The sequence below is a fragment of the Phaenicophaeus curvirostris genome, chromosome 4 (assembly GCF_032191515.1).
Source record: "Phaenicophaeus curvirostris isolate KB17595 chromosome 4, BPBGC_Pcur_1.0, whole genome shotgun sequence".
Taxonomy (NCBI): domain Eukaryota; kingdom Metazoa; phylum Chordata; class Aves; order Cuculiformes; family Cuculidae; genus Phaenicophaeus; species Phaenicophaeus curvirostris.
This window is the reverse complement of record NC_091395.1, coordinates 15,369,247-15,385,472: the sequence shown is the minus strand read 5'-3', so window position 1 is coordinate 15,385,472 and position 16,226 is coordinate 15,369,247. Positions and strand designations below refer to the sequence as shown.

At 38.5% G+C, this 16,226-nt stretch overlaps 1 protein-coding gene across 1 annotated transcript in view; it reads right to left on the bottom strand.

The window, feature by feature from the left end:
• The window catches only part of EDNRA (endothelin receptor type A), a 35,366-nt gene extending 27,662 nt beyond the window's left edge, over positions 1-7,704 (bottom strand). Inside the window, exon 1 of the mRNA XM_069855340.1 lies at positions 7,226-7,704. Within this exon, the coding sequence (XP_069711441.1) occupies positions 7,226-7,627 (402 nt within the window). The 5' untranslated portion in view covers positions 7,628-7,704. The remainder of the gene's footprint in view (positions 1-7,225) is intronic.
• Positions 7,705-16,226: the final 8,522 nt, after the last annotated feature.

The following is a 16,226-nucleotide window of genomic DNA, read 5'->3' as shown; positions in this document are numbered from 1 at the left end:
AGCCTATTGCTCACCCCACATACGTAACTACGCTATGCTCCTTCACTTTACCAGCAAGAGGGAGATCTGTAAGGGTGAAGGAGAGAGAACACAACCTGTGTCTAGGTATTCCTTCCCTACCCACTGCTGGAGTGAAAAGCCTCAGCTTTGGGAAGGACAATGAGCAGAAGAAAAGTAGAAGGAAACAAACAAGGCTAACCTTTATAATGCAAGGCACAAGACCAAAATTGAGTATATCATGGTGACATGATAGTTTGGGCTTCTAATAACTTCAGGCATCACTTTGCTTTTTCCTTATACTTAGATTCACCTTACTGCCATGGCAGAGAAGGCACACGGCACCTCTTCAGCTGTTCTTTGCAGGAAATACTTCCCTGATTTTGCTACAACTAAGAACCGTCTTTTTTCCACCTTAGGTGGATAAAAGGCTAACTATGGGTTTTTTTCTGGAAGGAAGAAAGGTTATGTGGGCATGCATGAGAACCATCAAACACATTTTTTCCTCTGAATTGCCCTACCACATCTTTTTCTGCTATTTTGCACATCTTTGCCCCACTGAGTAAAGGTGGAGGTAGTAGAGGGTCTCATGCTATTTCATGAATGCCTACAGTCTTTTTCTTCTATGGAAGCAAATGTATAGTTTTACGCAAGTGAAAATAGACTATACATCAAGGGATCCTGAAAGGTAAGAAATGTCCTGGTTTTGAAGCAGAATGTTATGTCTCAACTAACTGGTAAAAAAATAAATCCTAAGTTTTACGTTCTTGTTGGAATGTTTGTATTTATTACAAAAGTCCACTTAGCGGTAAGACATTCCTAACAACTCTAGACATCTCCCCTGTGGTATTCTTGCTGTTTACAAAGTAGGATTAGTTTCTTTTTTGTTGTTTTGTGGTGTTGGCTAGCTTCCCATCCTTTTAGGCAGGCTGTTTCTCAAGCTGTGCTGCTCTTCTTCAGGGAAATGAGCTGCAAGGTACGCTTATGTGCACAGTGATTTGTTGAAAAGATTTTATTTTCAATCCTTGGGCAAAATACTGCTTTTGTTATTCTTCCAGCTATGTTGTCTTTTGTGTGTTGCTAAAGAGTGACAGGATTGCTAAGAAATTACAGTACAACTGGTAAACCCTGGGTATGCGCAATCAAAACAATTCCTTGTTTTCTGTAGACTTCAGCTGATTGAAAAATGAAGAGAGCAAACATACTAAAATATTCTGTTAAACCTAGGGTCTCTAGGTACTGTACAGTATTACAAATCCACAGGACAGCAAGACAGGCATGAGACGTGAAATTGAAGATGAGGGAGGAGTTACCTGTGCATTGAAGGGAACATATATCCCACTCCCTAAAGGATAGCCATTAGTTAAAAGCAGAGTCAATCGTAGAATATTAGATTTCTTCTTTAACTCCTACCTTGGTATGCCTATTAAACACTTCCTCCTAGGAAGCTGTAGTCTGTAAATGGAGAAAACTGATTCCTGATGGACTTCCTTTCCTTGTTCTTCTGCCTCTAGGTAACTTCTGCCTCTAGGACTCAGTGATCAATTCCTGTGCTACCTCTAGATTTCTTTTCTGTATGATTACTACACAGAGGCATACATCCAAATAATCGGTCATGTTCTGAGCAAGTTATATGGATTTCTCTGTCACACTGGGGTGTCTTGGAATCACCAGTAAGAGTTCAGTGAAAGCTAGAAAGCAGTTGTTAAGCTGGTAGCCTCAGAATTTCCTACTGCTGTTGGTACACCATTGAGAGATATATACTGCACATATGACTAATTTTGCATTTAAAGGAGCGTTTCTTTTCTAAGTACACTTTATGTGTGCTGTGGGCTTGGCCTTATACTCCTTTGTCATGGAACTGTAACTACTGTGGATGTCACTTGCTCTATTTGCCTACAGGATTGGTCACAGTGTATTTAATTACCATCCTTGCTTATGTATAATATTAATTCTGTCAGTAAAGGTTATCAGATCTACCAAACAATTTCTAATTAAGAAGGGACTGGTCTAACACTTACTCATATGCTCTGATACTGAAAAATGTCCATGACTATAAATGCCTCAGCTAAGTCTTCCTTTACTGAAGACAAAACGGCTGAAGATGTTTGGTTACTACAAGCTACCTTTTATATTTGGACTCATAACCTTTTAGGTGGACTACTCAGATTTAGAGACTGTTGCAACTAACGTAAACATGAATACAAATTTACTAACAAAAAAGCATAGTTTATTCAAGCAAACATCATCTGCTTGGGTTGTTTAAGCAGTGAACACTCTTGCTTGGTTTTGGGTAGATGTCCTTCAGTTTATACCAGTCAAATAATTAGGAAAATGTTTGTTATTCACATTTGAAGAAACAGGTTAAAAGCTGGATAATTTGCTTCATCTACTTCTTTATAAATGAATGGTTTAAGGAGTTAAGCATAGTAAGATGCAAGGCAATATAACTTCTGTCAATCGTCTGTAGTCAGTTTTCAATAAACAGAACTCATTAAAACATTTTTCTCTAAATTCCGTAAAAATGGAAGCAGAGATGGCCCAGGACTTCCCAATAACATAGTTAAAAGCTCCATGAGCTCATAAAAGAGCTGTGACAGCTTTTTCTGTGGACGGCACCTGCTGTTCTTGCTGTTGCTCTGTTAAACTTGAGCCAGTGACAGCACCAGCAGCAACAGCAGCAATAAGGACTTTCCAGAGCTTTAGCACAGCCAAGGAAACAGTGCTGCTATGGATATCCTTCTGCTGCCTGTCTATGGCTTTAGAAAACTGCCTGGTTTCTTTATGGAAAGCAGTCCTCTAAAAATTTTGTCCAAACTTAACATATTTGCTAAAAATATACATGGCAGTGATAGGCAATGCAGGTGATGTGGCAGCTTTCACCTATGTGCTACACCACTTGATGCTAGAAAGGGAGGCGTGACTCCTGTGTCTTCTTCAGTGCCTTAACTGTACCTCCACAGCAGCATAAAATGTTAAAGCTGTATTTTCCAGTCTTCTTGTTACTGCAAAGAAGCGAATCTTACTGATTTGGAGGCTTTGGGCTTTGACATCTTGAGTGTCTTAGATGGGTATGTTTTGGGTAAAAAGGAAACTATTTGGGTCCAGGTGCTATAAACGTGATTGAAAATTAAACTGTCTTAGTTTGGTCTACTAAGGCTGGATTCATAACTGGCATCCTTCCTGGAAAACTCAATTTGTTACGATTTTTAATATTGATTTGATACTATAAGTGGATATACTAGAGGCAATTAAGTGTAATAGGGCTTTAATACATCCAGAATATCTTCAAAGGAGGCTAGTGAATATTACTCATATCTGAATGCATTTAATAAATTGCTCAGGGGAATCCACTATATAATTACAGTAATTGGAGAAAGTAAGGGGAAATTTTTAAGCCTCCTATAGTGTGAAGAAAGGATAAAAATATCAAACACCTGTGACCATATCTTTAGTTGACATAAATTACGCATTTTTTTTTCCAGCATCACATCTTTGTTAATTGTATAAATGTGTAACAGAATGACGGACTTGATTCCTGGGACCTTACATTTTCAATTACTGTAATCTGCATCTTTCTAATGATTTGTAAAATGGATTTGAATATGAGTAACATTACTTAATTCTCTTTTGAAAGTAGTTTCGAAGTAGTTAAGGCTACCTTATGTTTCAGGAAAGTATGCCTGATACCGCATTATAACTAAATGATATTACATTTTGTTCTATACAATATGGCCATCTTAATACTCTACTATCAGTTATTTTAATATGCAGATGAATGCTTGTTTCCTCTTATTCTGATTTCACAGAATCATAGAATGGTTTGGGTTGGAAGAGACTTTAAGGATCATTCAGTTCCAGCTCCCCTGCCATGGCAGGGACAACTTCCACTAAATCAGGTTGCTCAAAGCCTCATCCAGCCTGGCCTTGAACACCTCCAGTGATGGGGCATCCGTAACTTCTCTGGACAACCTATTCCAGTGCCTCACCAGTACACAATTTCTTCCTAATATCTAATCTAAATCTCCCCTTTTTCAGCTTAAAACCATTACCCCTCATCCTGTCACTGCACTCCCTGATAAAAGCACCTTCTCAGATTTCCTGTGGGCTCCCTTTAAGTACTGGAAGGCTGCTATAAGGTCTGCCTGGAGTCTTTTCTTCAACACACTGGACAAGCCCAACTCTCTCTGCCTGTCCTCATTTAAGAGCTCTTTTGTCCTCCTAAAAATGAAGCTCTGACCTGTAAGGTATTAAGTGTTTGACACCATTTGTTTATATAGGATACTAATACATGGTTCCACATAAGGCTGACTCTGAAGGTGAAAGAATCTTTAAAATAAAGTTCAGAACTAAGAGTATAAAGTACGTTTTAAACCAAAACTTAAACACCCAAATTAAACTGCTTTATTCTGTTTCTTAAAAGTCTATCACTTCTGCTTTCAAATTGTGGTACTTCCCTGGGCCACCCTTCAACTGTTACTTAGGAAGAGGAGCTAAATGATGCCACAGATTCCAGGATCCTTAGTGATACAAACAGGAATGCCATTTAACAAACTTTCAAATCAACTCCTGATGTAAGCAGACACACCACTGAATGGTTTATCTGAAAAACAGACTATAAATAATAATAGAATTTCTTTTCAGAACAACTAGAGCTCCCTTATAAATGCTTCCCTGTATTGGAATACATGCAACTAACCTTATACAACAAGGTGGTTGTATATAATATTTTTGAAGTAATTTATTTTGGAGGTTCAAGCACTTAAAAGATTACTAAAAGCTAGAGTTATGCCTGTAAACGGGATAGTAATTCTGCCTTCTCACATGTGGGAATTGACATACATTGATACCAAGAGGCTGCAGTTTCATTCACAGCCTTTGTTTATTGAATACTTCTTTGCAATATGGAAGTAAATTTTCATATAGGCTATGGTAATTTCATTTGTAAAGAGATAGCCGGGACAACAGTTCAGCTCGTCATATAAGACAGAGCAAGGCAAGTGAATCTATAGGTTCAAGGCCAGGTTGGATGGGGCTCTGAGCAACCTGATCTAGTGGAAGGTGTCCCTGCCCACGGCAGGGGGGTTCGAAGTAGTCCCTTCCAGCTCAAATAATTCTATGATTCTATGAGTCTATGATTCTATAGACTGCCAAAGAAGTGTCAGAAAATTAATAAAATATTGCAGAGTAACAGAAGGAATGTAAAAAATATTGTTTGTTACTTTAACTAAACTGCTAAAGGATTTTCAGAAGACCATCAAAAGGCAATTCTGAAATGCAAAATTAATTCCAGATTTCCATTCCTTTTTGTGAAGAAGCAGCTGAGCTCTTGAAAGGTTAGAAAACCTTTCAAGGTAATAAAAATACCTGTTCTTTCCCAAGCTCAGCTCTGAAAAAAAAACCCATATGCCATTTTTCCTTATAATTTCTTATCAGAAATACCACGTGAAGTAAGAACACTACTTTAGCCATTATCCATAAAGACATCAGGATATTTTACCAGGTAGGAGACTGCAGTGCATCATGGGAGATGCAGTCCAGGCTACCAGTCCCGTTTGCTAAGAATAGTGGAAACATGCAGAACCCCAACCCCACGTCCCATTGGGCATCCGCAGAGCTATGGAAGACAGGTGAATCTTGGGTCAGGCAGAGGCTAATCTTTCTCATAAGCTTCTTAATCTAAAACACGCTACAGATATCTGCTATCTTACAAAAAAATCGATTATTTAATTTTCCAGGTGGAATATGTGGAAATTAGAATTTCCGTTAAATCACATGCATTATTACTGACAATCTTTATTCTAATTTCAAATTCATATTATATTAAAACCAGATAAAGTTAAAAGATTTATCTGTAATTTATAGTACTGGAAGATGAGAAGCTGGTACTGCATTTTCCTATAGATAGTATGCTTCTGTCCAAAAATGTATGCAAATATACATATTTTTAATCCATTACTTAATTAAAATTTGTTATATTACGACAATGATCTTATAGCAATACCTGCATTATAATGCAGGTTGATAGTTATGATGTCAATAGTTATATAGATACAAAATGTGTCTTTTAAATTCACGGAATCACGGAATCACTAGGTTGGAAAAGACCCACCGGATCATCGAGTCCAACCATAATTCACTACTTTTTAAATTTTAAAATCCAATTTGAAACCAGAGGACACTTGTTTTTATACAGTTATGGATTTAAATGCTTTGTTTAAAAGACATATAAACAAAAGTTAAGTCTGCGGAATCTTCAAGGGCCAAAATTGTGAGGAATGGGGTTTTCTCATTATATTACTTAAGTGTTTTATGTATTAACAGAAACACCTTAACTTTTCACTGAGAAAAGAAATAAAAATTATAATATCCTATCAGCTAAGCACCTGTATATAATCCACAAAGGTCCAGATAGAAGCTTACAAATTTTTTTGACAGTTTTCCAAAATAAGTTAATATCAGAGAGATATATAAAAAAGGGACTCTGTTCTCTTCATGCAAGCCTGTGCTGGAATTATTTAAGTTACATTAGTAAACATATATTGCACCAAAAAAAGCACTGCTTTATGGTTTTGTTTAATAAAAATAGAAAATAAAAATCCAGGGACAGAATAACTTTATATCAGATTTGAAAATTACTGAGGATCCTCTTTATAGTTTGACAAATCCCTATGAACTTTAATATTTCAAAAAATTTTCTGTGATGATTGGTTTTAATAACTCCAGAATAATTCTGAGACTCTGCTACTAATGGATATTAAATTAAGACCTTAATGCTCAACTTAGCTGACACCATCTCTCTTTGCAAAGTCATAACATGAAGCCTGAAAATCACAGAGGGTGTTTTCTGTAAAAGCATAAAGTAAGGAGCGGATATTCCAAAAATAGCAACTAGTCCAATGCTGTATTGTCCATCAGAGAGGACAATAGTTTATAAAAATTGTTCCCTCATAAATTCTTTTGCTAGCTATAGTAGCTATAACAAATGAAGCGCTCCTGTTGAATGCCCAAGGCCACACTTTGGTTAAGAGCTCCATCAGCTTTAAAAGGAGGCACGCTTTTTCTTTATAGGGGTGAGACCTGAGAGCAAGGGTTTTGTTGTAGAACAAAAAGAAGCTGTATTTTTTTCTTAAGTGGATTAATTGACAGAAGAGCAGTACTTAGACAAAGAACAGACAGTGTGCTTGTAAGAAAACTGCATTGAGAAGGTATTGGTGTTGCATCCTACCTTGTACACAATGATAGGAATATCAATGACAATATAGATAAGGTCTCCTAGTGCCAGGCTGGCTATCAGTGCATTCGGGCCATTCCTCATACACTTGTTCTGGTAAATGATCCTCAACAGAGTTGCGTTCCCAACCATTCCAACGATGAAAATAGCACAAGATACCACCGTGTTAATGTATTTAAAAGTTTCAGCAATCTTAGTCTGCTGGGAGCATTTGACAGTTTGGTTGGACACCACGGGTGGTCTGGTGGTGAGGAATATGCTGGATTCAATCCCTGAGGAAGTGGAAAGGTAGTTTCCCAAGTCACTCCGATTGGCAGCATATCTGTCAGAACTGTCACTGAGGGCAAAGCCTGGAAGCAGCAGCAGCAAGGAAACTTTCAAACACAAGGCTTCCATCCTCAAGTCCCAAAAGAGCAAATTCAGTGAGACAGGTTTTTTTCAGTATTTCAGTGAAATACTTCTTGCTTCTTCACCTGCAGAGGGAAACAATAAGCAAAAACAAACAAGAAACACAGAATCAATACAACAGGTAGACCTAATGCACACTGTTTCTCACTTAGGAAGGGTATTTGAATATACAATCTGTATAGCACGTATATATAAACACCTGCTTATAATCACTGTGCTACACCGCAATCAAGATTACCTGCATTAATGGCCTGATAAAAGGCAAACACAAATAATTCCATGAGTAATCACAAATGAGATCCAGAAAAATCCTTTTAGTTTGAGACAGAATTTGTATATGAATGGAGAAAATGTGGTAGATGAAGTCCTGTTTTAAAAGTGTAAGAAAAGTGTACCAGCAAAGAAAGGCCTTGGAGACTGCTAAATCATATTTAGTTAAAATAACAAGTTAGTATGTTTTCTTTGAAAAAGTAAGATAGCAGAACTGCATTAGTAATTAAAGATAGTAAATTTGTTAACTTTCTGATTATTTGTGATATATTGCAACAATGAGGCTTTGTATTATTTTCCTTTGACTGTATGATCACCTGGATTTCAAATGAAGGCTGAAAATGTATGTATTTCAAATCAAATTTTGGACCACATCCAAAGTCCCTAAATATCAAGAGGAACACTTCTATAGTCTTAGCGTAGATCTCTGGCCAAGAAAAGCCCTTCAAATATCTGTCATTTGGTTCCTGGATGTCATTGCATTGAATGTTGTGTCCAGTACTTAGCCACAGCGAGGCTAGTTATAAAAATCTAAGCTCTTTTAATGATAAAAAATACTTGATTTAGTATTCTAAGCAAGAACTCATGATATTTCCAGGTAGGCAAGGAAGCATCATAGCATTCTGTCCCAGTAAGTACGACTGTTTATGTGTAACCACCAGAGGTGGCTCCCTGCCACAGGCAGTATAGACATTGTACCACCAGTGCCACCAAGGAGGCCACTCAAATCCATTTCCTTGAAGCCACGGTCTAATTTAGGTTACAGATTCTTTTACATGGCTCATATCTGCAAAACAAGACAAAACGCTGCAGTGTTGCCAAAAGAATAGTAAAGTATTTATAACTTTCTGATTTCTAGGGACTCACATGGAGGATTCAGGAGGATCCTTTTAAATAAATGAATCCTAATTTAATTCCCTATGGGGCTTTTAAGCCAGAGTTTATAGAAAGAAATTTACCAGAGAAAGAATGTGGGAGAGAATTTACTGATAGGACTTCTGGAGGCAGCCACAGTATAAATATTTACTGCTATTATCCTCTTCTGTTTGCGTGTGGCCTGTAGAAGTGAGCGTGTGCATACATACAGTAGCAAATGCAATGTTAACCTGAATATTCCTGGCATAGAGTACTATCTCTCACAAACCAGGGAAACACATTTACAGTCTTTTATATTGGTGTATTTGAGATGGGGATCTGACCAACTGTGAGTTGAACTTGATTTTAATATACTAAAGAGCAAATTCTTCTTTATTAAATGCCAGTTATGATGATATCTCAGGGTGGTTAGCAACAGCTTGCATGATGTGCTTTCAGTTTAGATTGCTAAAATGTATCAGAAGCTACAGACATATTTGTCTGTAACTTTTCAGGCAAGTATTAATAGTTTCATTATTTACTATTACCGTTTTACAAATAGAAAAACCAAATCGCCAGTAATTTAAATGACATTCCCAAGTTCATACTTGCCCAAGTACATGTGATATTGCTATGAACATAACCCACAGCCCTATGCATTAATGGCTCTATTAGTATCTTTCTCATTTAATGACATTTTCTTGTGAAAATTTGATGTATGTAAGTATATATCACATGAATATGGTGGTAGCACAGCAATTATGCAGTCGGCATGCAAAGCTAGGAACAAAATTATCCATTTTTCTTGTGGAAGAAACTTTTCCACAAGAAGGAAAACCAGAATTTTTTAAATATAATCATTCCTAATGATATTTTCTTACCAATTCCTGACAATCTTTCATCCCTCTGCATGTATTTTCAAAGCATTTACAGTGTTACTGACTATAACACGCAAACTACAAGAATCACGCTGACATCTGCAATAACTTTTTGCAGTAGCGCAGCCTCCAATTCTCCAGTTCAGCTTGGAATCTGGATACCTGGGGGCTGTGAGGCTGGTGTGGAAACCTGGAGGCCACAGGCAAGGGCTGTGCTTGTGCCTGAGCTCCTCCGGCTCCGAGCGACGCAGACACGGAGAACAAAACTCCTGACTTGCCTGGAGGTAGCAAGCTAGAAAAATTCCCATGCCGAGATTCACAAGAAGAGCCCGTACGATTGGAAATGAGATTGTTCCAAGTGTTACAGATGAGCCGAAGCGTTAGCAGGGGTTAATCTGCCCCAAAGACGGCTGAGGTAATAAACTTAAACCGGGGCATAAAGCAAGAGCTGCGGGTTTCTCCTGTTGTCTCTCACTCCGGCACAGGCGCTGGGGGGACTGCTTTACAGTGCTTCCTTCGACACAAAAGAAGACACCCTCCCCTCCTAACGCTATCAAAAGATCGATTCCGACTCGCACTTGGCAAACGCGTACCACCTCCCCGCCTGTCCAGATCACAGCATCGTAGAATCACCAGGTTGGAAGAGACCCACCGGATCATCGAGTCCAACCATTCCTATCAAACACTAAACCATGCCCCTTAGCACCTCGTCCACCCGTGCCTTAAACACCTCCAGGGATGCTGACCCAGCCACCTCTCTGGGCACCCTCTGCCAGTGCCCAATGACCCTTTCTGTGAAATTTTTTTTCCTGATGTCCAGCCTGAACCTCCCCTGATGGAGCTTGAGGCCATTCCCTCTTGTCCTGTCCCCTGTCACTTGGGAGAAGAGGCCAGCTCCCTCCTCTCTACAACCTCCTTTCAGGTAGTTGTAGAGAGCAATGAGGTCTCCCCTCAGCCTCCTCTTCTCCAGGCTAGACACCCCCAGCTCTCTCAGCCGCTCCTCATAAGGCCTGTTCTCCAGCGCCTTCACCAGCTTCCTTGCTCTGCATTCCTAAACTTTATTCAACAGCAGTTCCCCCGAGCTGCCCGGCTCCTGTCCCTCGCTCTCCCTCCCTCCCACACACGCAGAGGGGACCCTCGTCTCCTAGAAGGATTATTGGGGGGGGCTGGTTATCCCTGACAGCATCCCGCGGTCCCCGGGCAGCATCCCCGGCCGAGCGCTCACTCACCCCCGCCGGCCGCCCTCATGCTGCAGCTCCTGCTCCGCGATTCCCTCTCCGAATGGCTTTTTCCTCGACTAGTCTCCACCGCAGGCTCCTGGGTGGGATTTGAGGCTCTCCACCTCTCCGCCCGAGCAGGAAAAGAAAAGGGACAGGCTGGAAGAAGTCGGAGCGTCCCTTTTCTGCCCCCCCTCCCCCAATTAAAACAAACCTCCAGCTCAAACCGAGCCCCTAGCCGGAGTTAAACACAAAGGCTGCCTCCCGGGCACGGGGGAACACTGAGCTCTTTAACTCTTTCCTCGCTGAAACCGAGCCCAACTACTTCCCAGGACTCGTCTGAGCCTCAGCCTTGGGGATCCGCTGCTGCGAGTTGCACGCAGGGCTCTGAGAAAGGCTGCGCACCAGATGGAACCAGGCGGCGTGGGAGCCAGGAGCACAGCAGGGGGAAAAAAAGCCTCATGGTGAAACAGACAGATTTTGCTTTGCGTTTTCCTCGGGTTTGGCCGGGATTATAATACGTTTCCAAGACAATTAGTAAAATTGGACGTGTAAGAGTTTAAAAAAATCTGTAAACAGTGACTGTGCCTAGGTGGAAATTTCTGTGATGCATCCAAGACTCACCTTGCTAATACCTCATAGTTTGCAAGACCAAAAATGCATTTACAAAGATAATAAGTGCAGCATTTTCTGCCATTTGTAGGCTTCCTAATGCTGTCAAGGTAGTGGTGCAAAAATAACCGCTCAGAGAGAAGTGGAAAGTTCTGTTAGAGCCAATAATCTTTTCTCACCATGAAAAAAAATACTTGTGTATCAGAGGGAGCCCTTCTTAGTCGAAACAGTTTCACATCCCCTTTGCGCTAGGAAGTTCAAGAAATTTTGAGTCCCTTCTTGAATCGTTTTGAGATCCTGATTTCGTGGCAAGTTTCCATCTGGCCAAACCACAGAAATGATTTTCTAAATACCTAGGGGCTTCTTTTGAATACAAAAAGAGTGTCTTCCTAAATAGGATATAAAAATTTGTGGTCCTAAAAGAATAAAAACACACTGAAAAGAACAATAGAAACTGTGATGCTAGTGGCCTGCAGAATTAAAATTTCTGGCACTAAATAATGTAAGAAATTGTTTTGAACATGAGTTTTGCGTAGTTAAGAAAATGTTTGTGTAGTTCTGTAGGCATTATTTTAAATCATCTGATAAATCCCGAACAGGAAAAAACCAGCATCTGGACTGACTGGAAGAGCAATACTTTATTTCTTCTGGAAAGTTATCTCAGCTCTATGATGTGTGAAAACACAAGATCTTTAAAGAAATATATGTGTTCAGGCTGAGAATCACAAGAAGCCTTCTGTTTGCAAATCAGCTAAAAAAGTTTAATTCAAAATCTCAAGTTGCCTTGAGCTTGAATAAATGCTGATAAGCCACTAAATTGTACATATTTTAGTAAAAGGTATTTTAAGTTCTTTAGAGTTTGGTCCCAGTTATTAATGATTCACTTTGTCAAAAATCATCTGTATGATAACTTGGTGGAAAGACTGTTGAAGAGCTAGGAAGGGTGTCCCTTAAAGATCACGTGCACTTCACAGAGTGCTTTATTGAATGCAATTCTTGAACCCCTTATAGGTTTGCTAAACAAGAATTCTTAACAGCCTGCTCCTTTCCTATGGTCGGTTGACCTTTATGGCTAAACAACTACAGCTATTAGATAGAAGGAATTTATATTTCTGAGGTCATTCAAACAGACATTTGTCCTTCCAGTTCCTAATGCAAATAATTTGGGTAATTTACATCATAAATTCAGAGACTGCCATGCATAACTATATTTACTATTAAATGAAAAATCAAATTTACTAATGCTTTTAAAGATCTATTTCAAAATATGAAAAAAGAAAGCTTTTTATTACCATTGTGAATGTTTCGATTGTTACCAACCCACATAAGTAGCATTAATTATTAGAAATTACTGAATTGTTCAGCTCTGTATTCTTTGTTATTGTTGCTTATTTATTAATTGGACCTTTGTCCTATCTTTAATCTTTTAGGTGTCTAAAACTGAGTTTAATTCTTGTCTTAAACTGAGTTAAATTCAAAAGTTGTATTTAATTGTTCCTACTAGTTTTTTGGTTTTTCTTCTGCGTTCAGGAAAGTAACATGGAGAAGGAAGTTACCATACATGAATTATCCAAAACCTACAGTTGCAAATGCAGTTGACCTTAGGTACTAACAAAAGTAACAGAACGCAGTTCTTTACACCACAATATTTCCAGCAATTATAGACACTTTCATCGTCATAGGACTGCTATCCTGCGCGTGCATTCTTTTATAGAAGAGTTCTTGACTGAGGCTTCACTCTTCCAGATTCAGCCTAGTGGAAGTGTTTCCTCTGACCTCTTCTGTTTTGTGTATTTGACAAACTACTTAGCTTGTCTCGCACAACTTCAGAGATTCAGAGTATAGGTAATTTACTAGTCTCATTGCAAAATAACCCATTATACTTCAGTTTTAAGTATACCAGAGTTTTGCAGCTGGAGTCGCACTTCAGGAAGCCTCTCAACATTTTGGAAAGCTGTTAGTGTTCCATCTTCAGGATTGGAAAGGAATACTTTATTGTAAGTGTTACTTGCCTAATGAAACTAAAGCATTACAAGAGGCAATACAAGAGAATCTTTAGCTATGTTTGGGGTTTTTTTTGATTGAAATGAATGTTTAGTGAACATATTACATATTACGCCACTTATCTCCTCAGATTTGGTTTGAAATAGGAATGTGTGTTCATCAGCTCATGGAGTCCTAAATCACATCCTGAGATTCAAAAGACCAAAATAAAAACCGAGTATTGTCTATAACTGGCATTTTCACAAGCAGTCAGTTGATGTAGTACTTCCAGAAAATTAGAAGGCTTATTTGTGGCAAAGTATGTAAATATCTAATTATTTTGCTTTCTTCCACGTGATTTCTGATATACTTTTTCCTCCTTCAAGAAGCAATACAAAATATTATCTTAGGAACTACTTGGAAAAAATTAACTTTTGTTAACTTTAGTTAAAATACTGGATAATTATTTCTAATTTTGCCTTTTTTTTTTTAATACAAAGGAACTCAGCAAATTCAAAGCATTCCATAGAAACATGCTAGTTTGAAAAATACTTGGTGGGCAAGTTTCTCATCTTTTGCTAACCACGGTTCAGTCGGAAAAGAGGAAGGAAGAAGACTCTAAACCATAGACAGTGTTTCTGTCTTTCATAGGTTTTCTGCTCTTCAGCAAAAGATGCACTTATTCAGCAGCTTTAGAATAATTCAGTTAAAAACCATACTTGCCATGAAATGCAAATTCATTGAGATTCAGGGCCCATTATTTCTAGCGATCATTAAACTTTCTATTTGTTTCTGTTGCATATAATTTTTCTTTCCCAGTGTCTGCTTTATTTAAATTGTATATCTAGTAATGCCATATCTATAACTATCCTCATGTGTATAGCTCAAATGAATCCTCTTACTGGCAAAAGTGTCTTGCTCCTCCCTCCCTCTGTTCTCTCTCCTTTCCTCCCTCCATCTCTCTTTCCCCCCTTTCGTGTCTTCCTTTTTTGTTTCCTTCGTGTTCCTAGAAATTTTTGGTCATTTACAATATGAATTTATAATTCAAAGAGAACTACAAGGACAATACTTTTACATCAGTTTATTCTAATAATTGGAAAGGTATTTGTATCAGGACCACTGAAGTATTCCTGCCCTTAGACTACAGGAATTTGAAACCTGAAGCTGTGATGGGATCAGAAGGGAGAAAGGATTGAAGCTTAAAGACAAAATAGGCCATGGTGCCAAACAATTAATATAGGAAGAACTGCAGCAGCTATTGCACGTCAAATGGGAATATTTGTTAGGAACTGTGGATTTGGTGTATGTAAATCTTGCAGGATAATAATAGAAAAGTTTGAGTAAGAAGAGAGGTTGCTGCACCTTTAGTTTGCAGATTGGAGAAGTAATAACTTCCGTTACTGAGGCTTTTAGCTTCTTCTGGGGAGCATTTTTCTACTATGTTAAATGCAATAGACTAAGAACATTTCAGGAGGAATTACTTGGAGGGGTAATGTTCTTGGTCTCTGTTTTCATAGACAGCAACCCTGATTTTCAAGCGTTTATTCCTCAGAACCTGATGGGAATACACCCATGAGTGATGAGGTAGTTGGCCAATGTCATTGCAAGACTACTCATGGAGAGGATTTGGCAGATAAGGATCTGAGTTTCCTGGTGGACAAGTTGTCTAGGGGCTACAAAGATGAAGGGAACTACAGGGAGAGCTTGGAATGTTCAGCCTCAAGAAGAGAAGGTGTAAGCAAGATCCTATCAATGTGTATAAAGACCTGGTGGGAGGCAGTAAAGAAGACAGAACCATGCTCACTGTTGCTCAGTGACAGAACAGAAAACGATGGACACAAGATGAAATACAAGAAATTCAATTCAAATATAGTAACAAACATTTTCACTGTAAGGATGGTCAAACAGTGGAACAGGTTACGCAGAGAGGTTGGAGAGTCTGCATTCTCGGAGATATTGAAAACTCAATGGGACACATTCCTGAGCAACCTGCTCTCGGTGACCCTGCTCTGAGCAGGTGGGTGGGCTAGATGATTTCCAAAAGACACTCGCTACCTCAACAGCTCTGCAGTTCTGAGATACTATGATTCAGATTAAACTTCCATTGTGTCAAGAGTATTTTGACTTGACCTTTAGAATTATACTGTTCGAAATACTTCGAGGTATACTGTTTCCACTGGAAAATAGTACTGAATTGAGCTAAAGTACACTAAAAAGTGTATTTGTAAATTAATATTCTGTAGCAAGTTGGATATTGTCTAAAAGAATAATGGATAATGTTCATTGAAATATTTACCAAAGAGTGTATTTTTAAAATGTTCCTCTATAAGTAAATTATTTCTTTTAACTCTGAGGCTAAGACAACAAAGTGACTGACTCTAGAGAAATTTGGGGATCTTCAGCTCTTCTCTTTCTTCGTCCCTATTGTTTCAGGCAACCCTGAAACTAGCTGTGAGCTAAAGGAGTTCAAGGAACCTATTCCAAAAAGACCATTCCTTAATGGTAATAGATAAAAATATTTTTATGTAAAATCCTAAATATGCAGTTAAAAAGAACAATAAAATAGAGCTATGTCACAGAAGATACCTGTTACATAATTGTGCAATGAGTGAAATGATGCAATGAGTAGTTATATGCACACTAAAGAAAAAAATGGAAGAAGGAAGAACAATTATAGAGGTAAATTAAAATTTGGCTTAAAGAGCACTAAGAGGAAGATTAGAAAATCTTTCTTAGCTTACATTAATCCACAAAAGAAGGTTTCAATCTGCA